General features: G+C 41.4%; 1 protein-coding gene across 1 annotated transcript in view; it reads right to left on the bottom strand.

Moving 5' to 3' along the window:
• Positions 1-27,551, bottom strand: part of LOC124777052 (thyrotropin receptor-like) — a 476,722-nt gene that overhangs the window by 362,323 nt on the left and 86,848 nt on the right. The window contains exon 3 of the mRNA XM_047252324.1: positions 21,066-21,140. Coding sequence (XP_047108280.1) covers positions 21,066-21,140 — 75 coding nt within the window. The remainder of the gene's footprint in view (positions 1-21,065; positions 21,141-27,551) is intronic.

Raw genomic sequence — 27,551 nt, 5'->3', positions numbered from 1 at the left:
TGCGTGAGTCTTGTGGATTGACCCGGTGGTTAGTTAATTAGCGTTCCAATTTAAGAAAGAGATCTCTTGCAAAGCTGTTGCGTATCCTGTAGATTAATGTAGTTCTAATAGATTCACTGCCTGTTTGGATATTTTGTGGAAATTAAAGGCTTACTTTTTTCCCATAGATACGGTTGTTGTATAAACAATAATTTAAAATGTACAAAGTGACGTACTGAAAAACGTTGGCTCCATAGAGAAAGCTCGTTTTACTGTTACCATGCCAACTATTAGTTGTCGAGTGATACCCGTTTACCATGTTAGCCGTCCCGCATGGTAACAAACCCGCTGAACTAATCTGGTATGCAGCGCAAAGTGCAAATGACCTTTACTTGCATAATATGTTGCACCAAAAAGCCGAAATAAGATTCCTCCATAAAATACTTTGTCTGTCGGGTTAGCAGGTTTAAATGGCTCTGGGCGCCATGGGACTTAACTTCTAAGGTAATCAGTCCCGTAGAACTTAGAACTACTTAAACCTAACTAACCTAAGGACATCACACACATCCATGCCCGAGGCAGGATTCGAACCTGTGACGTAGCGGTCGCGCGATACCAGACTGTAGCGCCTAGAACCGCATGGCCACCCCGGCCGGCGGGTAAGCAGGACTATCAGTGAATGTCTAATTTAGATAGTTTTACGGTAGTCCTTAATTAGGTGCAGTTTTTTTTAGGTAGGTGCTTACTTCTCTTAAGTAGCAGCAGGACTGATCGAATCTCTCTTACTTTTCTCTATATTCACAAAGTTGCACGTATAACTTGACTTAAATACAGTTACAGTATAAAAGCGCAAGACTTTTAAGGATAACCGTATAAAAATGATGCATAATAATAGCAAACGAATCATCTCGAGGTCAGTTGTTCATAATGAACAGCTAAATCTGATTATATTTTCACAAAAGTACATAATATGAAGGGTTACAGTAGGAACTCCTGCAAAATTTCATGTCTCTACAACGTTCAAAGACTACTGCTATTTTTACCCTCTCTAGATATTGTGATGTTTCCGGTTACAAAACTTCCCGATATCAAGATCATCCGCTTTATTGCCACTTAGTCTCCTACTGTATCGCTTCGTCTTCTTGTTGTACCTATTCATTTTCACCTTAATCCTATTCGTTTACGACGCCATGTGTAATACTACAATATTAGCAGCCACATTATATGTAGGAGAGAACCCGTAGTCTAGGGGTAGCGTCTTTGATTCATAATCAAAAAGTCTTCGGTCCCGGGTTCGATCCCCGCCACTGCCTAAATTTCGATAAATAATAAGCATTGTTGGATGAAGACTTCCGGCATAAGAAGTCAGCCTCATTCTGCCAACGGCCTTGTCAAAGAGGGCGGAGGAGCGGATAGAGGTTCAGGGCACTCTCTTGTCCTAGGGGTGGGAAATTGCCCCTAAAAGGGGAAGAATCAGCAACGATCAACGACATGAGGATGCAGAAGGCAATGGAAACCACCGCATTAAAGACACGTAACGTGTATCCACAGGACATGTGGCCTGTAATTGAAGAAGTGTCATGATGTCTCTCCATTGGCAAAAGATTCCGGAATAGTCCCCCAATCGGATCTCCGGGAGGGGACTGCCAAGGGGGAGGTTACCATGAGAAAAAGATTGAATAATCAACTAAAGGATAACGTTCTACGAGTCGGGGCGTGGAATGTCAGCAGCTTGAACGTGGTAGGGAAACTAGAAAATCTGAAAAGGGAAATGCAAAGGCTCAATTTAGATATAGTAGGGGTCAGTGAAGTGAAGTGGAAGGAAGACAAGGATTTCTGGTCAGATGAGTATCGGGTAATATCAACAGCAGCAGAAAATGGTATAACAGGTGTAGGATTCGTTATGAATAGGAAGGTAGGGCAGAGGGTGTGTTACTGTGAACAGTTCAGTAACTGGGTTGTTCTAATCAGAATCGACAGCAGACCAACACCGACAACGATAGTTCAGGTATACATGCCGACGTCGCAAGCTGAAGACGAACAGATGGAGAAAGTGTATGAGGATATTAAAGGGTAATGCAGTATGTAAAGGGGGACGAAAATCTAATAGTCATGGCATGGGCGACTGGAATGCAGTTGTAGGCGAAGGAGTAGAAGAAAAGGTTACAGGAGAATATGGGCTTGGGACAAGGAATGAAAGAGGAGAGAGACTAATTGAGTTCTGTAACAAGTTTCATCTAGTAATAGCGAATACCCTGTTCAAGAATCACAAGAGGAGGAGGTATACTTGGAAAGGGCCGGGAGATACGGGAAGATTTCAATTAGATTACATCATGGTCAGACAGAGATTCCGAAATCAGATACTGGATTGTAAGGCGTACTCAGGAGCAGATATAGACTCAGATCACAATGTAGTAGTGATGAAGAGTAGGCTGAAGTTCAAGACATTAGTCAGGAAGAATCAATACGCAAAGAAGTGGGATAAGGAAGTACTAAGGAATGACGAGATACGTTTGAAGTTCTCTAACGCTATAGATACAGCAATAAGGAATAGCGCAGTAGGCAGTACAGTTGAAGAGGAATGGACATCTCTAAAAAGGGCCATCACAGAAGTTGGGAAGGAAAACATAGGTACAAAGAAGGTAGCTGCGAAGAAACCATGGGTAACAGAAGAAATACTTCAGCTGATTGATGAAAGGTGGAAGTACAAACATGTTCCGGGAAAATCAGGAATACAGAAATACAAGTCGCTGAGGAATGAAATAAATAGAAAGTGCAGGGAAGCTAAGACGAAATGGCTGCAGGAAAAATGTGAAGACATCGAAAAAGATATGATTGTCGGAAGGACAGACTCAGCATACAGGAAAGTCAAAACAACCTTTGGTGACATTAAAAGCAACGGTGGTAATATTAAGAGTGCAACGGGAATTCCACTGTTAAATGCAGAGGAGAGAGCAGATAGGTGGAAAGAGTAAATTGAAAGCCTCTATGAGGGTGAAGGTTTGTCTGATGTGATAGAAGAAGAAACAGGAGTCGATTTTGAAGACATAGGGGATTCAGTATTAGAATCGGAATTTAAAAGAGCTTTGGAGGACTTATGGTCAAATAAGGCAGAAGGGATAGATAACATTCCATCAGAATTTCTAAAATCATTGGGGGAAGTGGCAACAAAACGACTATTCACGTTGGTGTGTAGAATATATGAGTCTGGCGATATACCATCTGACTTTCGGAAAAGCATCATACACACAATTCCGAAGACGGCAAGAGCTGACAAGTGCGAGAATTATCGCACAATCAGCTTAACAGCTCATGCATCGAAGCTGCTTACAAGAATAATATACAGAAGAATGGAAAAGAAAATTGAGAATGCGCTAGGTGACGATGAGTTTGGCTTTACGAAAAGTAAAGGGACGAGAGAGGCAATTCCGACGTTACGGCTAATAATGAAAGCAAGGCTAAAGAAAAATCAAGACACTTTCATAGGATTTGTCGACCTGGAAAAAGCGTTCGACAATATAAAATAGTGCAAGCTGTTCGAGATTCTGAAAAAAGTAGGGGTAAGCTATAGGGAGAGACGGGTCATATACAATATGTACAATAACCAAGAGGGAATAATAAGAGCGGACGATCAAGAACGAAGTGCTCGTATTAAGAAGGGTGTAAGACAAGGCTGTAGCCTTTCGCCCCTACTCTTCAATCTGTACATCGAGGAAGCAATGATGGAAATAAAAGAAAGGTTCAGGAGTGGAATTAAAATACAAGGTGAAAGGATATCAATGATACGATTCGCTGATGACATTGCTATCCTAAGTGAAGAAGAATTAAATGATCTGCTGAACGGAATGAAGAGTCTAATGAGTACACAGTATGGTTTGAGAGTAAATCGGAGAAAGACGAAGGTAATGAGAAGTAGTAGAAATGAGAACAGCGAGAAATTTAACATCAGGGTTGATGGTCATGAAGTCAATGAAGTTAAGGAATTCTGCTACCTAGGCAGTAAAATAACCAATGACGGACGGAGCAAGGAGGACATCAAAAGCAGACTCGCTATGGCAAAAAAGGCATTTCTGGCCAAGAGAAGTCTGCTAATATCAAATACCGGCCTTCAATTTGAGGAAGAAATTTCTGAGGATGTACGTCTGGAGTACAGCATTGTATGGTAGTGAAACATGGACTGTGCGAAAACCGGAACAGAAGAGAATCGAAGCATTTGAGATGTGGTGCTATAGACGAATGTTGAAAATTAGGTGGACTGATAAGGTAAGGAATGAGGAGGTTCTACGCAGAATCGGAGAGGAAAGGAATATGTGGAAAACCCTGATAAGGAGAAGGGACAGGAGGATAGGACATCTGCTATGACATGAGGGAATGACTTCCATGGTACTAGAGGGAGCTGTAGAGGGCAAAAATTGTAGAGGAAGACAGAGTTTGGAATACGTCAAGCAAATAATTGAGGACGAAGGTTGCAAATGCTACTCTGAGATGAAGAGGTTAGCACAGGAAAGGAATTCGTGGCGGGCCGCATCAAACCAGTCAGTAGACTAATGACCAAAAAAAAAAAAAAAAAAAAAAAAATTATATGTTTAAGCTGTCCCTGTTGACCTTTGTTTCGTTTTCATAATATCCTCGGCCCAGCCAAAAGTTTCCTAGGCGTAAGTTGGGTTTATTTTTATCCACTTAAATAATTTCCATGTGGGAGAGGTGTACCCGTATTATGAGCTCCTGGGAGTATATTCATGCTAATTTCGTAGAAGAGGGAGGGTTTGACGAAGCGGAATACTTTTTCTTACGAAATGAAACTCGAAACTACTGAAAAACCTCTGTGTTAATCATCAACTATATTAAGCTACTGCTTCGCAATAGATACCTGCTTCCTACAATGTTTTTAACTGAGAGAGAATAGCTAATACATTTTACTACCAGGCGGTAAAGTTGAGATACATGCTAACACCTTTTATATTTACATTTTTAGCAGTATTTGACATTCAGCTGTAGTACTTAAGCCACATTGCTACTGGAACCCCTTAGAACCGATACATCTGCTATTTTCAGTTGCGAAGAAAATTAGGGCTACAGCGTAAATTGCTTTGAGATTGAACTGCAAATGCTTCTTCTAGGTACACTTGGTACTAATAAATATCCATCACATGTTCCGGGATGCTACACAGCTATATGGAATCAATAGTTCTGTCTATATAGTAGGGGTGGAATGTGAATTCGGTTTGCGAGATCATAAATTTTTCCGGGAAAGGGAGCCGGAGCATCTGTCAAGTGACATGTTTGTCAGAGCACGTTACGCGACAAGAACTCGTAGCTTAAAATGAGTTACATAATAATAAAAAATAAACCATTTCCAGTCTATTTTCGGAGGTGAAACAGCATTAACAAGGATTACGTGCAGATGTTGAGCAATGCATGTGTTAGTTTTCCGTCTTCAATTGCATGAACCACAGTTGACTCCTGATTCAGATGCGTTCACAGTCGATAAAACAGCTGAACTGTCAGCTTTAAGTAATGCTTCCAACCTTGTACGTCGGTCCTCTGCCAGCCCCGATGCATAGCACAGAAAGTGCTGGAATTCCGTTCGGAAGCATGAGTACGCGAGCATCCTGCTGAGTGGACCGGTGAAGCTCCGCGGTAAGGTGGGTAACCGACTGGCGAGGTGGCAGGCGCTCCTCACTGTCAGTGTCCTACATACACTGCTTACAGGATGTGAAACTCAGTGTCACAGTATGAATTTACTAATGCAGTTCGATGCAATTCTCTGAAAAAAAAAGATTGAAATTGATGTGTTGGTAAATGTGCCAACACCTTGTAGATAGAGGAGACGGGCGTGAATTCTGGAACAGGATAAGTATTGAATGCTAATAAGAAAAGTATGCAGCTCCTCGAATACTTAACTTTTATTTATCCTTGTTGCATACATCGTTCTTCTTGTTGAGACATTTCATACGATCACTATCAAACTATGTAAGGCTAATGGCGCCTTGCTAGGTCGTAGCCATTGACTAAGCTGAAGGCTATTCTGTCTCTCGGCAAATGAGAGAAAGGCTTCGTCAGTGTAGTCGCTAGCAAAGTCGTCGTACAACTGGAGCGAGTGCTATATCGTATCTCGAGACCTGCCCTGTGGTGGCGCTCGGTCTGCGATCACACAGTGGCGACACGCGGGTCCGACATGTACTAAATGGACCGCGGCCGATTTAAGCTACCACCTAGCAAGTGTGGTGTCTGGCGGTGACACCACAGAAATAATCGCCCTTGAAGATTTCCTGGTACTGTTAAGCATAAAACGTTTGCAATTTATTAAGTTAGTTGTCAGTAGATGTAATAGTAACGTCGCTGCACTACTGTCCCAAGTGTCAAGACATTTCCATTGCACACACATAAAATACTGATATAACTACGTAAAGCCCATAACATGACCATGAAAGTTAGGTAAATAGTTCAAATCTCGCTAGTAGCAACATTTTTGTTACTTTTATTTAAATTCCATATTTATCAACAAATAAAAATGTAACTAACAAAAACTGAAGCGTAATAAGATATTTTTGGTTGCTAACCGCATGACAGAGGCAGCATTTACAGTAAATTAAATTTTGGTGCACAAAAGCAATACATGAAATAGAAAATAAACCATGTTTTTACTTCTACAGTCCGAACAGTATTATTAATATTGGGGGACGGCGGCAAGTACGGACCACTTAAGCCAAAATCTTAGTTGTTTTGATATCAGGTATAACTGCATGAAACCTTTACTTGAACATTTTTTTTGGTGTAAACTGTGAAAAAACGAAAAAAGAATTCTGATCATAACGACACACAGCAAGGAAAGATTTTCTAAGACTTACAGTTCGAGATGTTCAAAAAATGTCTGTTAGTATGAGCCATACAATAAAATACAGGTTTTTAAATGAAAAAACCCTGTGTTTGTGCTTCAAAAATAATCAGTTTATGTGACAAAACGGCAAGATAATAAATACAAGTTGTTAAAAATCTTTTCAACTTTTGGTCGACTGAAACTGCCACAACGCATTACACTTGCGTACTGAGGTTTTCTGTAAAACAGTTCTGCGTGCTTCTTCATAAAGTTTTGATAAAAAATTGTACCTGCCAATTTCTTTTCTTTGTTAAATCTGTGACGCAATTCAAATTTTTCTTCCAACTCGTAATTCAACTTCTGAAGCTAGATTAGACAGCGCCATTAACATGTATCTCTTCGTAATTTTCGTGAGATGTTGGGTTAGAAAACCCTATATGAACTTTCTACTGATTCCTTTAATCTGATTTCCAGTGTAATTCTAGGAACATTAAAACGATCGGAAGTAGGCCTTTCTGTCATTTCGCCTTCCAAAATGCTGGGAACCGCTCGTTTCATTGCAGTCTCGGATCATCTCCATAGACCCTCAAGGGCCGCCTGCCTTTTGATACTTCGCATCGCGGCCTAAAGACAAAACAAAAAATTTTTTGTTTAGACCATACCACCCGACTATGGTATGGCCCGTAACACTCGACTGAAATTGCACATTGAAGCATGACGGAAACGGGAACCGGCATGGGTGAGTGGAATATCGTTTTTACAATACAATCTCTATTAGTTCACTTAAAGCATGAAAATATAACTTCTGTCCGTTAAAAGTATAAACTGATGTCGTTAGTGTCCGCCTCCATAGGTGAGAGATCAAACACAAGAAATCCTCATACCGGGGACCCGGATTCGATTCCCAGTACTGGCAGGAACTTTTCCACGGTGCGAGGTATGAACCGGCGTGCACTCAGCCTCGTCATGCAGATTGAGGAGCTACGTGATTGAGAGGTAGCGGCCGGGAGTGTGGTGTGCTGACCCCATGCCTCTCCATACCGCACCCGACGATGAATGACTGAAGATGACAGGGCGGTCGGTCAACTATCGCGTGATATTTAGGGCGTGATCGCGAGATTTCCTTTTTTTATGTCGAAAATTACACAGTTCCCAGCTTCGACGCTTAAAAACAAACAAACTCAACAGCCACCTTACTCAAGTTTTTGTAAATGACGGAGTGATTTCCGCGATTTATTCAAAGTACTGCATACGTCCGCTGTTTTTGCGGCAAACTCGTGAAACACCAAATGTCAGTTTCGTTTTTCGTTAGGATATTAGGCATCTCGCATGTTTTCATCAAATTTTAATTTATTTTCATACCACTAGTAATTTCAACTAAGAATACACAGCCGGCCGCGGTGGTCTAGCGGTTCTAGACACGCAGTCCGGAACCGCGCGACTGCTACGGTCGCAGGTTCGAATCCTGCCTCGGGCATGGATGTGTGTGATGTCCTTAGGTTAGTTAGGTTTAAGTAGTTCTAAGTTCTAGGGGACTGATGACCACAGTAGTTAAGTCCCATAGTACTCAGAGCCATTTGAACCATTTTAAGAATACACAGTTTTTATTAAAAATTATAGTTCAATATTAGTTGATTAACATTTCTGTTTGTTAAGAAATGTGTAATTTAAATAAATGAGAAAAAAATAATGTTTCTACTAACGAGATACGAAACAGCGATTTATTATCGCAAAAGATGCTACACAACGTACATAGAAAATGATTTTTTTTTCGCCTATGGTGGTAAGGATATAAGGAGGATATAAGATGAACATCAACAAAAGCAAAACGAGGATAATGGAATGTAGTCGAATTAAGTCGGGTGATGCTCAGGGAATTAGATTAGGAAATGAGACACTTAAAGTAGTAAAGGATATTTTGGGAGAAAAATAACTGATGATGGTCGAAGTAGAGAGGATATAAAATGCAGATTGGCAATGGCAAGGAAAGCGTTTCTGAAGAAGAGAAATTTGTTAACATCGAGTATAGATTTAAGTGTCAGGAAGTCATTTCTCAAAGTATTTGTATGGAGTGTAGCCATGTATGGAAGTGAAACATGGACGATAAATAGTTTGGACAAGAAGAGAATAGAAGCTTTCGAAATGTGGTGCTACAGAAGAATGCTGAAGATTAGATGGGTAGATCACATAACTAATGAGGAGGTATTGAATAGGATTGGGGAGAAGAGAAGTTTATGGCACAACTTGACCAGAAGAAGGGATCGGTTGGTAGGACATGTTCTGAGGCATCAAGGGATCACCAATTTACTATTGGAGGGCAGCGTGGAGGGTAAAATCGTAGAGGGAGACCAAGAGATGAATACACTAAGCAGATTCAGAAGGATGTAGGTTTCGTAGGTACTGGGAGATGAAGAAGTTTGCACAGGATAGAGTAGCATGGAGAGCTGCATCAAACGAGTCTCAGGACTGAAGACCACAACAATAACAACAACATGGTGGTAAGTTACAATGTTTTACTAGTATAGTCAACAGCGCTCAGAAATATTATAATCTTATTTTTTGACAGTTGTGTTGTACTGATTTAGAAAATTTACTCCCGGGCAGCGACCATAAAGTAACACAAGGAAGAAGTAAGTGGAAGAGTTCAGAGCAGCCTGTGAGGTCCACTCGCGAGTCACGATAAGGAACTGAATCTTTGTTAGAATTAACGGTGAAACCTTCAAGTATCATTTATTTTTCACAATTCGCAAATAAATGACACCATGAATTTTAACAATTATTTGGCGGCTGAATATCCCGACGTGCAAACATGTGTGAACTGAGTCTCTGACTGAACTGAATTCCACAATCTCAGTCAACTATGTTCCTAGTCATTTCGATGTCTTGTTTGCTCCCAAGTCCACGACCCACTGGCAATATATCAAGGAGAGTTCGTCCCTGTCGTCTCTGATAGTTACACACTGGATTCCCTCGTTACAGAATATGCAACGAATCACGATAAAACAGTATTTACCAAAACACAGGTTCAAGCAACGACATGTTATCCTAGACAGAGGCAATTAGGCCCATAGCTCCCCTCGATCAGTGTGGACTGCTATTTCTAATGACGGTGTAATGAGATTAAAATACTCAAAACATTATACACTTTTGAAACACCGTACTGTCTCCATTAGAGACGTATAAGTTTGAAATTTAACTCAAAGGTGCCTAAACCTTCCTCTGTAACAGTGCAAAATCATGGCGGTTTTCGACGTCACACTCGAATTCAGTGCTTCAAACAGCAAGGTGTCCACCCATGCGGAAAAAAAAGATCACAACCCAGAAGCACACGCGAGATGGAAGGCGGGTTAATAATATCAAATTGGCAGCAAATTTCACCACAGTTCTGCCAAACGTAGTCATGTCACACGATGGGAAGGTCGTCATACATCATCTTACCCAGATTTCACACCTCCCTTTGACTCCTCTGGGATAAAGGTCAGAATCGCGGCACTCAGCGTTGAAATTACGCGGTTTCAATTTCGATGGCAGAAGAAAACATTACAGGCACCATTTAGGTGTGGTTGCCTCAGGCGCTAGAATAGCAGCGAGGCACCACTCAGCTGAATGGGTATCGGAGTCTCTGACAGTTGCATTTTTTAACTGGCTCAACAAAGGCACGTGGGCAGCACCGAGGCTGTTTCCGAACAAGCGGGTCTTAGAGGGACCTTTGCCGTTTTATTCACGCACATGTCAGTGTTGCAGCCTTCCGTGATCGAGCCACAGGAGGGCGCGAAGCAAGAGGGCTCAAAGAGTTCAGATGTCGTCTAGTTGTTTTGAATGGTCCCTAGTGGTTCCACCATGTATACCAGAGCGAAAATCGGGGCCGTACTTCATTACAAAGGGGGCAATCACGTTCGTGTGAACGTATTTGTCAAGAACGTCATCCTATTGCTATCGCACTGCGAACTGTCGATTTAGACCGCGAAATGCCCCAAGGGATGGCGTAGTTTCATTGACATTATTTATGCCACCTCTTGAGGCCTTTGCGTCTCAATTCTGAGCGACGGTGTGTCTGAAATATTTTCCTCGTCTGCTCGTAAGAAAACCGTGTGATTTCGACGCTGAATGTCGCAGTTCTGACCTCCATGGTAAATGCGGCATGAGAAGGGGTAAAATGTAGATAAGAGAGGATGTGAAGACTTTCCCATCGTGTGACATGTCCATGGTGCGTTGGGTAGGATTGTGATGAAGTATGGTGTCAATGTGACATCATTAACCCAACTTTATACCTCACATGTATGCTGCAAATAGTGACAATTGACTCTAAATCATGAAAAGTATGAAGTTATCTGCATGAGCACTAAAAAGAATCCGCTAAATTTCAGTTACACGATAAATCACACAAATCTAAAGCCTGAAAACACAACTAAATTCTCAGGCATTACAGTTACTAATAACTTCAGTTGGAACGATCGCATAGATAATGTTGTGCTGAAAGCAAACCAAACGATGCGAATTATTCGCAGAACACTCACAAAAGTAACTGGTCAACTATGCTTGTCCGTCCTCTTCTGGAGTATCGCTGCGCAGTGCGGGATTCGCTCCAGATAGGACTGACGGAGGACATCGAAAAAGTTTAAAGAAGGCAGCTCGTTTTGTTTTGTCGTGTAATAGGGGAGACAGCGCCAGGTCCCAGAACTGCTCTCGTTAATAAACGGGCACAATCTTGAAAGTCTCTCCGGTTTGGTGCCGGATCCTAAAATCAACTTGACTCGATATTTCGGCGATTCAACTGGTCGCCATCTTCAGGAAAAAGCTGCTTCTGCTGATGAGTCTCGCTAAGAACTGACGCCAGGTTGCAAATCGACGTCCTATATAGGCACCATTCGGTACACGGCGCATGCGCCGCCCATCTCGGTTTCTGCCTTCCAAGACAGGGAGGTGGCGCCGCCATTAGTGAAACACTGCTGGCAACAATATATCGCAATCAAGGCCGCGCCGAAGAACGTTCAGTTTTGATGCGAGATAATACAGGATTCCACGTCTTGCTAAGAGGAAACCCATTCTCTGTTGATTAAATTATCAGCCAACCTAGTTTCAATCGCCTCTTCATAGACACTGTTCTAAAAACCGGAAATGTTGGCAACTACCACAGTTTCATCAAAATTCATACTGTGTCTCTCATTTAGGCAGTGTTCTGCTACTGCCGATTTTTCCGGCTGCTGTAGGCTCGTATGACGGCGATGTTCCACACACCTGTCACGCACTGTGCGAATCGAACGGCTAATGTAAGCTTTCCCACATTGACACGGAATTTTGTACACACCGGGTTTCCTAAGCCCCAAATCGTCTTTCACAGAGCAGAGCAGAGCCCTAATCTTATAAGGTGGACGGAATACACTCTTAATGTTAAAATTCCTTAAAATTCGTCCAATCCTAAACGATAAGCCTCCAGCATAAGGAAGAAAGGCCTCAGATCTATATTCCTCTTCATACACCTCCGGAAATGGTCCAAACTCCATAGCCCGACGACTCCAAGACTTATTACGCCGGGAAAGCCTGCGTAATCACAAACGGTCACAATGCCCACATAGTACTAGAGACAGAAAATTGGCTGAAACCAGTTGTAAACAGTAATAAAATTCTAAACTCAGATTGGAATGTATACCGCAGAGACAGGCTGGACAGTGAAGTGGGAGGCGTGTTTATAGCTATAAAAAGTGCAATAGTATCGAAGGAAATTGACGGAGATCCGAAATGTGAAATAATTTGGGTGAAGGTCACGGTTAAATCAGGCTCAAACATGGTAATTGGATGTCTCTATAGGCCCCCTGTCTCAGCAGCTGTTGTGGCAGAGCACCTGAAGGAAAATTTGGAAAATATTTCGAGTAGATTTCCCCACCATGTTATAGTTCTGGGTGGAGATTTTAATTTGCCGCATATCGACTGGGAGACTCAAACGTTTATAACGGGTGGCAGGGACAAAGAATCCAGTGAAATTTTTTTAAGTGCTTTATCTGAAAACTACCTTGAGCAGTTAAACAGAGAACCGAATCGTGGCGATAACATATTAGACTTTCTGGTGACAAACAGACCCGAACTATTTGAAACAGTTAAGGCAGAACAGGGAATCAGCGATCATAAAGCGGTTACTGCATCGATGATTTCAGCCGTAAATAGAAATCTTAAAAAAGGTGGAAGATTTTTCTGTTTAGCAAAAGTGACAAAAAGCAGATTTCAGAGTACTTTACGGCTCAACACAAAAGTTTTGTCTCAAGTACAGATAGTGTTGAGGATCAGTGGACAAAGTTGAAAACCGTCGTACAATATGCATTAGATGCGTATGTGACAAGCAAGATCGTAAGAATGGAAAAGAGCCACCGTGGCACAGCAACCGAGTTAGAAAACTGCTGCGGAAGCAAAGGGAACTTCACAGCAAACATAAATATAGCCAAAGCCTTGCAGACAAACAAAAATAATGCGAAGCGAAATGTAGTGTGAGGAGGGCTATGCGAGAGGCGTTCAATGAATTCGAAAGTAAAGTTCTATGTACTGACTTGGCAGAAAATCCTAAGAAATTTTGGTCTTCTGTCAAAGCGGTAGGTGGATCAAGAGAGAATGTCCAGACACTGTGTGACCAAGATGGTACTGAAACAGAGGATGACAGGCCGAAATACTAAATGTCTTTTTCCAAAGCTGTTTCACAGAGGAAGACTGCACTGTAGTTCCTTCTCTAGATTGTCGCACAGATGACAAAATGGTAGATATCGATATAGACGACAGAGGGAAGGAGAAACAATTGAAATCGCTCAAAACAGGAAAGGCCGCTGGACCTGATGGGATACCAGTTCGATTTTACACAGTACGCGAAGGAACTTGCCCCCCTTCTTGCAGCGGTGTACCGTAGGTCTCTAGAAGAGCGTAGCGTTCCAAAGGATTGGAAAAGGTCACAGGTCATCCCCGTTTTCAAAAAGGGACGTCGAACAGATGTGCAGAACTATAGACCTATATCTCTAACGTCGATCAATTGCAGAATTATGGAACACGTATTATGTTCGAGTATAGTGACTTTTCTGGAGACTAGAAATCTACTCTGTAGGAATCAGCATGGGTTTCGAAAAAGACGATCGTGTGAAACCCAGCTCGCGCTATTCGTTCACGAGACTCAGAGGGCCATAGACACGGGTTCCCAGGTAGATACCGTGTTTCTTGACTTCCGCGAGGCATTCGATACAGTTCCCCACAGTCGTTTAATGAACAAAGTAATAGCATATGGACTATCAGGCCAATTGTGTGATTGGATCGAGGAGTTCCTAGATAACAGGACGCAGCATGTCATTCTCAATGGAGAGAAGTCTTCTGAAGTAAGAGTGATTTCAGGTGTGCCGCAGGGGAGTGTCATAGGACCGTTGCTATTCACAATATACATAAATGACCTTGTGGATGACATCGGAAGTTCACTGAGGCTTTTTGCGGATGATGCTGTGGTGTATCGAGAGGTTGTAACAATGGAAAATTGTACTGAAATGCGGGAGGATCTGCAGCGAATTGACGCATGATGCAGGGAATGGCAATTGAATCTCAATGTAGACAAGTGTAATGTGCTGCGAATACATAGAAAGAAAGATCCCTTATCATTTAGCTACAATATAGCAGGTCAGCAACTGGAAGCAGTTAATTCCATAAATTATCTGGGAGTACGCATTAGGAGTGATTTAAAATGGAATGATCATATAAAGTTGATAGTCGGTAAAGGTGATGTCAGACTGAGATTCATTGGAAGAATCCTAAGGAAATGCAATCCGAAAACAAAGGAAGTAGGTTACAGTACACTTGTTAGCCCACTGCTTGAGTACTGTTCACCAGTGTGGTATCCGTACCAGATAGGATTGATAGAAGAGATAGAGAAGATCCAATGGAGAGCAGCACGCTTCGTTACAGGATCATTTAGTAATCGCGAAAGCATTACGGAGATGATAGATAAACTCTAGTGGAAGACTCTGTAGGAGAGACGCTCAATAGCTCGGTACGGGCTTTTGTTGAAGTTTCCAGAACATACCTTCACCGAGGAGTCAAGCAGTATATTGCTCCCTCATACGTATATCTCGCGAAGAGACCATGAGGATAAAATCAAAGAGATTGGAGCCCACGCAGAGGCGTACCGACAATCCTTCTTTCCACGAACAATACGAGACTGGAATAGAAGGGAGAACCGATAGAGGTACTGAAGGTACCCTCCGCCACACACCGTCAGGTGGCTTGCGGAATATGGATGTAGATGTAGATGATACGATACACGAATTTGGGTGGCATTTATTAAAACAAAGGCGTTTTTCGTTGCACCTGGACATTCTCATGGAATTTCAATCGGTAACTTTCTCCTCAGAGTGTGAAGATATTTTGTTGACGTCCACCTACATAGACAGAAATGATGATAATAATACAATAAGATAAATAAGAGTCTGCACAAAAGATGTAAGAGTTCGTTTTCCTCCCGCACTGTTAGAGAGTGGAACGGTAGAGTAGCTTAAAGGTGGTTCGACGAAACCTCCTCCAGACACTTAATTGCAAACTGCAGAGTAATCATATAGATGTAGTTGTAGATGTAGACATGAGATTCTGAGCTGTTGCCTTTTTTCTCAGGGGTGACGTCGCAGGGTGCCACGCTTTTGCACCATTACAGCAAATGGCTATAGGCACCTTTGAGTCGAATTTCAAATTTCTGCGTCGGTTATGGGTTTCGAAAAACTGATACTCTTTCTTGCAGTGTAGAGGGTGTTGGACATGGTAGTTGAATAGGCATTATAAGATTAGCAAAAGGTTGAAAAATATGTAAGGCCGCGCGGTTTTAAAAGCCATATTTCACATAACAGATATTCAAATGATGTGAGACGCACCAGAGGTTTTTAACTGCTGTGGCGACTGGACACTATCGGGTCGTTTCTCTGGTTGTTGTATATTAGCTTACTGTTTTCTTCATTCAGAGAGGGCTGCCATTAAATTTAATAGCTTATTTATTTATTTATTTATTTTGAGAAGACTAACGTCCACTTACGTTTCCATGGGACACACCCAATCCTACTTTCTTTTCTGTTGAACATTCACCATGCAGTATTATGTAATTGATTCTATACCCACATCGAGAATTCTTCTTGTTGAAAAAATGTTTGGGAAGCTACTCTGTAAAATCTGGGTTGTTAGTGTACAGTGTGTTGCAGTGTGGAACACGTGTTTAAAATGTAGGCAGACGGAATATACTTGTTTTCTGCATCTACTGTTTGCAAGCTACTACGTATGATTGAAACCTAGCCGCGTTGCAAACGAACGGGAGATGGTTATTGTCCGTCACGAATGACATAATGTGCTGGTCTGTAATGTTTTCTGGGATTCTGAAACAGTCAGACATTAGGAATAGTACACAGTTATTATGTGTATCTGTTATTTAACCCATTTTCTAAACAGGAATTTCCAGTCGCATGACTTTTCACTCTGTGTCTCGTAACACTGGGGATGTTCCACATGGGGACACAGTGACTGTTTGGGACACCCTCTCGAAAACATTTGCTGAGTTCGCTTTCGCTGTCCATAACATTTGCTTCCTCTGCTTTTTCACATTCACTGCAGTGACATGGTAAATGTCACCGCCGAACATGTACTAAATAAAAATCAACGCCAAATGCTGAATGGGATTCCAAACTGTCACCATGTACATCCCTGTTGCTATTGTGCATTTCTTTGACCCATCACAACAGCCGTGAAAAATTCTCAGCCAGTATCTCGGACTACTCTTTGCGAACAGCGATATGATGGAAAGAAAAATAAGACACCCGATCAATAATGTCGTCATTTAAATGGAGTAAAAGTATACGTGAGTTCATGTAACAAACAAAGTATATTGCTTTACTATGTGAACACTAGTACAGTTACCGAACACTTCCAATTACTGTAAATATCATGTCATAATGCTGACTTGTTACATTCAGTTCAGCTGATTCTCTTGAACTTCTTTCACTATCCCACCATAGTACACGATACTTACTGCCTTTTTATTGCAATGTTATGTTGTAAGCTGAACTTGTGTGGTCTCTAAGAGAAAAATAAATAAATAAAAAGTAAAAAACACGCACAACGAAGGAACTATCCGAATAAGGCGGAAATCTATAGACGTTTTTTACATGTACAGATAGCCGGCCGGAGTGGCCGAGCGGTTCTAGGCGCTACAGTCTGGAACCGAGCAACCGTTACGGTCGCAGGTTCGAATCCTGGATGTGTGTGATGTCATTAGGTTAGTTAGGTTTAAGTAGCTCTAAGTTATAGGGGACTGATGACCTCAGAAGTTAAGTCCCATAGTGCTCAGAGCCATTTGAACCATGTACAGATAAACAAATGATTAAAATTTCAGAAAAACTGGACGATTTATTCAACAGAGTGAGCTTCACAAACTGAGCCAGTCAATAAAGCGTCGGGCCACCTCTGGCCCTTATGCGAGTAGTTATTCGTCTTCGCTTTGATTGATAGAGTTGTCGGATGTCTTTCTGAGGGATATCGTTCCAGATTCTGTTCAACTGGCACGTTGGATCGTCAAACTTCTCTGCTGGTTAGAGGGTCCTGCCCATAACGCTCCAAATGACCTCAATTGAGGAGAGATTCGGCGGCCTTCCTGTCCAACGTAGGGTCTGATAAGTACGAAGACAATCAGTAGAAACTATCGACGAGAGCGGCCGGGCATTATCTTGCACAGATGTAAGCGCAGTATGGCTAGCCACGAAGGGCAACAAATCGGGCTGTAGAATACCATCGCACCGCTGAGCTGTAAGAATGCTGCGGATGACAACCAAAGGGGTCCAGCTATGAAATGACGCCCCAGACCATCACTGTTGGGTGTCTGGCCGTATGGTGGGTTATCGTCAAGGATGGTGTCCCACCACTGTGCAGGGCGTCTCCAGACAAGTCTTCCCTGGTCATTGGGACTCAGTTCGAAGTGGGAATCATTACTGAAGACTACTCCAGTCAATGAGATTCCAGGCCGAATAAGTGTCTGGAGACGCCCCGGACAGTAGCGGGCCACCAATCAACCCATCATCGGCCATACGTCCAGACATCCAAGTTCGATGGTCTGGAGTGACACTCCATTTTACAGCAGAACCCCTTTGGTTGTCACCCGCGGCTGCCTTACAGCATAGCGGAAAGTCGACGATATTCTACGGCCTGTTTCTTCCCACTTCATGGTAAGCCATTCTGGCCTCACATTTCAGCAAGATAATTCTACTTCTTGTCTTCATGCTTGTCCAACCCTAAATTGGCCTGCAAGGCCTCCGGATCTATTCCCACTAGAGAACGTTTAGAGTATTTTTTCAGGGCCCTCCAACCAGCTTGGAATTTTGACCATCTAACGCGCCAGTTTGAGAGAATCTGCCACGGTATCTCTCAGAGGGACGTCCAATAACTCTATCGCTCAGTGCCAAGCTGAATAGGTGCTTGGATGAAGGCCAATGTGGACCAACACGTTACTGACTTGGTCAGTTTGTGAAGCTCTTTCTTTTGAATAAATCATCCAATTTTTCTGAAATTTTAATCATACGTTATTTAGTTCTTGTAATGTATATGTGGAGTCAGCGAAAAAAATAATGCTCATTACGTCTTTCAAGCTACGTTGATTGCCAACAGAAATCGTCCGTTTGTTTCCTATTACTTACAAAATATTTTTAGTGAATAGTTTTCCTTGCCCTTTCGATGGAGCTGTCTCAAATTAGTCACTTGCGATTTTAATTTTATCGATGTGTATTAACAGGGATAGTAAAACACAAAGAAAAACAAGAACTTCAGAAGCGACTGAGCAGTGCTGCTGCATTGTGTTGGCATTCGTGCGGACCAGGACGCTGCTACATACACGGTGATGTGGCTTTAACATTCAAGATGATATGTGTCTATTTCGTATAGCTTGAATGTATTAGGTATTAGGTGTGTTTGTAGATTACTCTTTGAAAGTACGCTTCTGGGAAGTAGGATGGAAGTTATATTTAATAGTTATTGTGTACAATACTCCTTTTTTCTTTTTTGGTACTATCAGAGTGCATTTGTGAACTTATTTCGTGACCATTAACCCTGTAATGGAGCGTGCGTAGTCTGTAGTTACCTTACTCCTTGCTACTTTCGTATTTTCTCTCTTCAATTTCACTGAAAAATTCAACAGTTTCAGTTTGGAATGAGCTGATTTTCCAACTAAGCTGTAGCAAAACTACAGAAATGAAGACACCAACTATCAGCAGAGAAACAAAAATGGTTTTTCATTTGAAAAAAATGTACCTACCTTTGTTTTTTGGTCAACAGTTTTCTACATTCCTCCTACTGGAGGGGCCGGGGGCTGGCAGTTGCCAAACAGCTGCTCTTTTGCCACTGCATTATAAAATTTACTATTTTGATATACAAAGTTTAAGGACGTAAAATAGATGCTGATAGTTATGGCGCGATCTAGGAGATGCACAGGAAGTTATATGGAACCCGATGTGGGACGTCTGTGTGGGAAGGAAGTGATCGGTCGGATGTGGGTAAGAGGAGGTGAGTGCGACGCTAGCTGAGGAAAACAGGGAGAGTTGTGAGTTGGAGCCTTTATTTATAATGGGGTGGGTTGGGAAACTTAAGTTATGTTTGCAAGATTGGTAGGTTTCGTGAGCATATGCTCTGGGAAGCGTAGGTGATTGAAATGACGTCTTGAGACAGTAAAATGCCCGCTATATACATCATGTGAACGGAATACACGTAGTTGTACAGCGTCAGTCCTATCTGCTATTAATGGTTTATATAAAATCTGAATTTCTATAACAATAAAATTAATCTTGGCTATTGGACACGTATACAAGGTGCCCGTCGGAGGTTCGAGACCTCCCTCGGGCATGGGTGTGTGTGTTGTCCTTACCATAAGTTAATTTAAATTAGATGAAATAGTGTGTAAGCCTAGGGATCGATGATTCCAGCAGTTTGGTCCCATAGGAAATTACCACCAACAGACAAGGTGCAGGTTTTAACTAGCATCGCTAAAGAAACGGAGATTAAATTTCATTATTTAAAAACACATCAGAAAAGATTAAAATTCATGACACACTGCAAATTCACTTTCTCTATAGGACTGAGAACACTTTAAGTAACTTTGAGCATTACTTGATGTGCTATGGTTTTCATAATGGTATAGGTCAAGGATATACAGTAAAATATTTAAAGACGATAACTGCATTAAATGACTTGCTTTTATTACATTTTAGTTAATACACAGCGTACCTGCGATTCCATCTACTTTAGTACAAGATCATCGACAGAAACGGATTAATTAATACACACTACTCTGGAAGGTGGAGATAATAAACAGCAAGTAACCCTACAGTAGAAAATAATATAGCTTCTGTGAATGGCTGACTATTTAAGTAGGGGAATAACTGCCGTGACAAATGTGCACTCGTAATTTATTTTCTATATCACCTACACGCTCAAATGAAACACTGTAAGAAGATCTGGAGAGTTTGGAGATGAAGGGAAGGTGGGATGTGTTGACAGAGGTGCGGTAGCAGGCCAGAGTTCTCAAGTACGAGGGAGATTAGCTTGCTGAGGCTCAAGCTTATGAGAGGTGCAGGGGAAGCGAAGGTGTACTAAGTGTACGCTTTTAATGAGCTGCTCCAGTGTTACGAGTGGAAGAAGGTGTTTAAAACAAAGTGACGTGCATGTCATTCACAGGGAGAGTGGTAAAACTTTGGAGGAGCCAAAGTTCATACTGTATTCGAGTAGGCAATAATGGTAAGGAAAGGAGGTTTTATATGTGTGTATTATGGTTGTGGGATTTAATACCCATGTTCAGTCATTTAGTGGCTGTAGTCTACTGGGGTCTTCCTTTGTTTAGTAGGTAAAGGTTTCACGTTAATTTTTAGATCGTGTGTCAGTACAAGGTCGTTCAGTGTTGATGGCATGTACAGTTACCGATTGCCACGTAAATGTCTCTGGGACGAAATACTTTGGTGGTTTCTCCTGTAATTACTGCCGAGGGTTTTACATGATTGCACGGCACCACTGACTACACCATGAAATCGTTTCGTTGTGCTAAACACATCTTATGGCCTTTGCCATCAAGTTTGAGAACGAGAACAAACATAATGTATGGAACTGGAACTACAGAAAGAATAAGAAAAGAAAGGAAAAAAAACGTGGCTATAAAGGAAGGCCTCCATAGAAGAAGCTAAAGCGTGTTTCACTGTACTGCCAGTTGAGAAGCAGGAGACTGGCGTGCTGTGGTACTTACACCATGTGTACGACGGCGGCGCGGCTCAGCCCCGTGAGGTCGGGCACCGACTCCAAACCCGTCCGCACCACGCGCCTGCAACAACCACCATGGCACCACTTACATATTTTCTACATTTTAGCATATTACCTGAACTTTAAATACAGACTTTATTTATCCTTACTTAGATTATTCATATCAGCATTTAATAATTTTTTCTTACATCGGCGTGTAATAAAAATACAATTACTACTACAGCTAACGCAATACTACTTGCCATCACCACAGTGATTTCTGCTACTAAGAATACAACCACTACCACAACGAGCTATATTTACTACTATTCTTACACTATACCCAGTTCCACTACTGTCCATCACTTATGTACTTCCCACATTTACATCTACATCCATACTCTGCAAACCACTATGAAGTGCGTGGCAGAGTGTTCTTCCCATTATACCAGTTTTAAGAGCTTTTCCTCTCTCCATTCCGTAAGGAGTGCAGGAATAATGTTTGTTTGAATGCCTCTGTGTATGCCATAAGGAATCTAATCTTGTCTTCTCGATTCCTATGGAAGTGATATTATAGTATCTTCCTAGATTCAGGATTTAAAGTCTGTTCTTGTAGCTTTGTCAGTAGATTTGTTTCTGCAAAGTGTCCGCCTCGAGCAAAACACAATTTGTATTTTTATTCCCCAGACATGTTTCGCTGAAGTTTCAGCGTCTATAAAAAGGAAAAGTGCTTTTTGCTACTTGTATACATATAAATTTGGGTTTTTAAGACACTATTTATAGATTTCAAACAAAATATATATATTGTTTGAAATCTATAAATAGTGTCTTATATATATATATATATATATATAATTTAAGTTATTTAATGCTTTGTTTCACAGTTTGTCATCTGCAACCATATAGAACTTAATGTAGAACAGCTACTTACTTCGACAATTTATGACGAGTGATTTGTAAGCAGTCTCCTATGAAGACTAATTGCATTCTCCTAGTGATCTACCAATAAATAGTAATCTGCTACCTATTTTGCGCATGACTGGGCCTATGTGATCGTTCGACTTCATGTCCCTACGAAGTGTTACATCCACGTAGTTGTGTCGGTTTATCGATTCCAACTGTGACTGATTGATATTATATTCATAAGATGCTACGTTGTTTCGTTTTTTGAAGCATGCAATTTTACATTTACGAACATTTGAAGCAAGTTATCAATCTTTGCACCACTTAAAAAGGTATGATCGAATACTTGGACGGCTTCGTTCAGACCGTATATCATTATGGATAACTGCATATTCCGTGAAAAGTCTGAGGTTACTATTAATATTCTCCGCAAGGTCATTACTACACAACAGGAACAGCAAGGGACTCAACAAACTTCTCTGACCGAGCGAGAAGGCGCAGTGGTTAGCACTCTGCAGTTGCATTCGGGATGATGACGGTTCAAGCCATCCTGATTTAGGTTTTCCATGATTTCCCTAAATCGCTTCAGGCAAATGCCGGGATGGTTCCTCTGAAAGGGCACGGCCGATTACCGTCACCATCCTACCCTAACCCGATGGGACCGATGACCTTGCTGTTTGGTCTCCTTCTCCAAATCAACCAATCAGCACTTCTCTGGGGCACATCTGAAGCTACTTCTATATCTGTCCATGAGTCTCCTTCATTCCTACCAAGAAATCCTCAATGCAGTCACAAATTTCGCTTGATATCCATACGATCGTACTTTCGACATTAAGCCTTGGTGTGGTACTGAGTCAAATACTTTTCCATAATCGAGAAAGACTGTACCTACCTGACTGCCTTGATGCATGGATTTCAGTATGTCATGCGAGAAAAGTGCGAGTTGGGCTTCACATTATCTGTGTTTTTGAAATCCGCACTGGTTGGTATGGATAAGGTCGTTGTGTTCGAGGCATGTCAGTTGAGCTGAGAATATGTTCTAAGATTCTTTGTATGAGTGCAAAGTATGTCACTGAATCATCCACTTCAGTCAATCGCCGGGTACGTCTACTTGAATTCTCTCTGCACCCAAGCAGCCGATACAGCTTTTTATTACTTCAAAATATCTGGGACTACTGGTCGGAAAAAATTAACCTGAAAGCCCTAGTTACTAACTGTCCAACAGAAATCACACAATGGAACAAAACCACTAACAGGCCAAACACGAGGATTATTTTCTTCTGCCAACATTCACATGCAAAAGATCTTACGTTTAGTTTTTCAGCTTGATAGCACCTTCGCTCCTTTCAAATCCATTCACCGTCTGAGAATTATTCTTTGACATCACGTTCCCTGCCTCAGCTGCATCGACTTACTCTGTTCCACACATACATTTTACCAGCTGATTGCTCCTATTCTCAGATTTTTCAAGTAATCGTGTATCCCATGAAAAAGAGCAATAGACTGTGGCGAGTCTCCACCAACATAAACCATCTCTTTCTCATCTCCAAAAGCTCCATATCCTGTTCGTTGGCAAATTTAACTGATTTGTACTTAGTGACCCAGAAATCCTCCCGTAAATTACCCTTCTCTCAGCTATATTCCGTTTCTTTCTTAACCCTGCTGTAATATTGTGGCAGTGGACTGAAACGTAAGGTAGAGCTCTGACAATGCCAGCCACTCGTGCTGGCGAAACGTCAGAAAAATCATCAAACAAAAGTCGGCTGAACAATCCCAGAAAGAAGCCAATAGGGAATTTGTTGACATGTGGCTGTGAAAGCTTTAACAAGTTTGTGTTGAAATAGTTATATGCTGTTCAGTCTATATATTCCAATTAGTCTCTACCCAATAATACTGAGCAACGCAGAGGCACTATACGCAAATGCAACGTCTAAGTCTGAGACCGCTAACAATGCTCTCGTCTTAATTACGATTCAACCTGATTATCTTTTAATTTCACTAGCACAATCAGAGTCACTTTTTCTGTGAAGAACCTAGTACATCCAGTATTGAGTTTGTTATTTATATCAGTTGCTAACATACAAAGAAGGAATCAAGCTATGGTTTAACGTCCGCCATCGCGATGCCGTTGGCGTTCGAACTCGAGAGCTACAAGGTTGGGGAAGGAAAACCTCAGTATACTTTGAAGAGGAACATCCCAACATTGATCTTAAGTTATTTAGGGAACCGCAGGAAACCTAAATAGCCGCAAGGTAATTTGAACCACAGTCTTTAACTGTGGAAACTAGCTTATGAAAAATAAGATTGAATATGTAGAAAAAAATGACTAACGTAAAGACTGAAAATAATGACTAAATGTAAGAACTGAAGGTACTTGGATTCTGAAAATTTAACGGTGCATGTTACTGACCACTACTTAATCTTCCCTCTTAACCAATACTTGCAAAAATAGTATGTTAATACAAACAAATAACCGTTAAAAAACATAAGAAGACAAAGTATAGGTGTACTCTAGTCGAGGAGATATTACTGCTAGAAATACTATTCCAACATTCTCAAATTATGTCCCGGGAAAAGTATCGAACGCACTATATATGCAAATGTGGAAATGGACGAAAAATAAACACTGCAACCTTTTAGAAAGTCAGACGAGTTTGTACACAATACATGAATAATCATGCGCTACCAAAGCAGTAGCTCTGGGTAACTACAACACAAAAACCAGTTGTGGGCTCATTTGCAGGTTATCACATAGCACCGTCCGCCTGTTTAGCTGAGTGGTAATACGTTTGCCTACCATGCTGCGGGCCCAAGTTTGATTCTCGGCCGGGTTGGAGATTATCTCCGCTCGTGGACTAGGTGTTGTGTTGCCCTCGTCATCATTGCAGCATCACCGACACGGAAGTCGCCCAATGTGCTGTCACCCGAAGTAAGACTTGCAACCCGGGGCCGAACTTCCCCGGATAGCAAATTCCGGTCAACAATGCCACATGACCATTTTACATAGCACCGTATGTACACTCTCATTCACTTGCTGACTGTTTACTTGCCATACCGTGGCAGCTGTACTATTACATACGAATATAGTTCCCAGTTTAGATTGTATTAATTAGCCTAAAAATTTGTTGAAACGAGATTTCGTTTGACAGCGTTATAACGCTGTTATGCTGAAAAAATCTATTACTTTCGAAATTAGTTCACAAAGGCGTCTACTTTGATTCTGTTTGATTATTGGTAATTATATTGTGAGTATTATATTTTTAAAATATTCCGTCTGGTATGCCGTCGCCGAATGTATTTCTTAAAGAAACCCATTTTATTTTTACCGTATGAGGAGGTGGTCTTCCAGTAGGGTTGTAGAGTCTGTGAAGATTCTAAACACGTTCTGGTTCTCTTCTGACTGCAGCAAAATTTCATTTCCGTGTGCTCCTGCGCTGGGGCTTGAAGTCACGTGTTGTCAAAACTAGAGCAGAGCGGAAAGAGATATGTGCGAAACACTGACAAGAAGGAACAAAATAATAGGACGTGAGATAAGACACCAGGGAATAACGTCTTTCGCACTAGAAGGAGATGGAGTGTGAAAACTGTACGGGAAAGAGAGATTGGAATACATCCGACAAATAACTGAGAGTTGGCAGCCGCTGAGGCCGAGCGGCTCTAGGCGCTTCAGTCCGGAACCCCGCTGCTGCTACGGTCGCAGGTTCGAATCCTGCCTCGGGCGTGAATGTGTGTGATGTCCTTAGGTTAGTTAGGTTTAAGTAGTTCTAAGTCTACGAGACTGATGACGTCAGATGTTAAGTCCCATAGTGCTTAGAGCCATTTGAACCATTTTTGAACTGAGGAAGTTGGATGTAAATGGTTCTGAGATGAACAGTTTGGAATGGGATAGGAAATCGTGGCGGGCCTCATTAAACCAATTAGACGATGGATGACCCAAGAAAGAAAGCGGGATTCTGTAGATTTTAATAAGCGCTGTTTTATTTACGAGCAATGTTGGTGCATATAGAATATCCTAGGAGCAATGGTCAATATTCAGGATGTGATAGGAACGATCAAAGAAGTCTAGTAAACATGGGCTCTAAAATGCGTACATAAAAAGCTGGGAGAACTTTTTTTATCTTCGAGGAGATCCCGCTGTCTTTTTACTTTCCTTATTTTTGGAGGAGGTAGTATGGACGAAAGCAAAGAAAAAAGATTCAGTAAACATACGCTATAAACTGCATACCGTAAGAGCTGTGAGTATTTGTTCATCTTTGCTACAGCTCTTCTACTGGACAAGTGCTCATAGCACTGAAGGTATGCGTTTTGGAGCCCATCTTTACTAGACGATATTTTTCTTGTTTTTGTCCTTAATACTTCCTCCCAAAATAAGGATGGCAAAAAGCTTGCATCAGTATAGATTTGTTGCAAAGCATCGAAAATGAACAAGTCTTCATAGCTCTTAAGGTACACAGTTTAGCGCCTATGTTTACTAGACTGTATTGCTTCGAATGATCGTTCCTGTCATATCCCTGAATATTGAACGTTCCTACTCGGACACCCTACATACGGATTTGTAGTAAACAACAGTCATGTTACGAACCAAGGATTGGGTAGTTCAAAGATTTTTTATGAAGTACAAATTTTTGTATTGACCCCACATTCCAACTGTATAAAATGGTTCAAATGGCTCTAAGCACTATCTGAGGTCATCAGTCCCCTAGACTTAGAACAACTTAAACCTAACTAACGTAAGGACATTACACACATCCATGCCCGAGGCAGTATTCGAAACTGCGACCGGAGCAGCAGCGCGGTTCCGGAGTGAAGCGCCTAGAACCGCTCGGCCCCAGGGGCCGGCCCAACTGTATGCAGCATATAATTACGTCTGATGGTAAGTCTTATAAATGGCACAACTGTTGACGAACATTCATACCAAATAGATTATTTATTTCAGTTTTTCACTGAACACAGATTTATCCGATGCAAAATTTTAAATCAGAGACAACTGAAAGACAATAAAAAAAGTGTTTGATGAGTAGACACACAAGAAGTCCGCAACCCTCGAGAGTGTAAAACATTCCAGACGACTAAAAATACACAATACCTATGCACAAAGATATCTGATATGGTAACGTTTCTTCTCCTAATTCTAAGTGAGATGGTGTTCAAGCATGTGGACAAAGAACGTTTTCATTTTAACATTAAGTAGAAATCTTCCCACAACGTTTTAAATGTATAAATAGTAAAGGGCGTAGAAAATACCCCTTCGAGATCATAGCTGAGTGTACCCAGAGAATATAATTTCCGAGTATATGAAATAAATGATATAGCACAGTAATGTTTTGGAAATGAACTACTTCATTGTCAACAATATTCTCTATCTGTTCGGCTAAGTGTGTAGTCCTCTTTGACAGTTTCAAGAAATCGATTTTTTTAATTAAAGTATTCTCTGCGATGTCTACTGTATTGTAGCATTCATGCCGGGTTCGCCAGAAAGTCGGTTATTGAGTTACGATTTGTGGAAAAGTGTCTCCGAAAACCATTCACAGCAGGAAGAAAGTAGTCGACACGTAATTTCAACGACGACTTAAGAATTATTATGGAAATT

The sequence above is a fragment of the Schistocerca piceifrons genome, chromosome 1 (genome assembly GCF_021461385.2).
Source record: "Schistocerca piceifrons isolate TAMUIC-IGC-003096 chromosome 1, iqSchPice1.1, whole genome shotgun sequence".
NCBI lineage: Eukaryota > Metazoa > Arthropoda > Insecta > Orthoptera > Acrididae > Schistocerca > Schistocerca piceifrons.
Note: the sequence above shows the minus strand (reverse complement) of the source record. Positions and strands in the feature narration are given on the sequence as shown.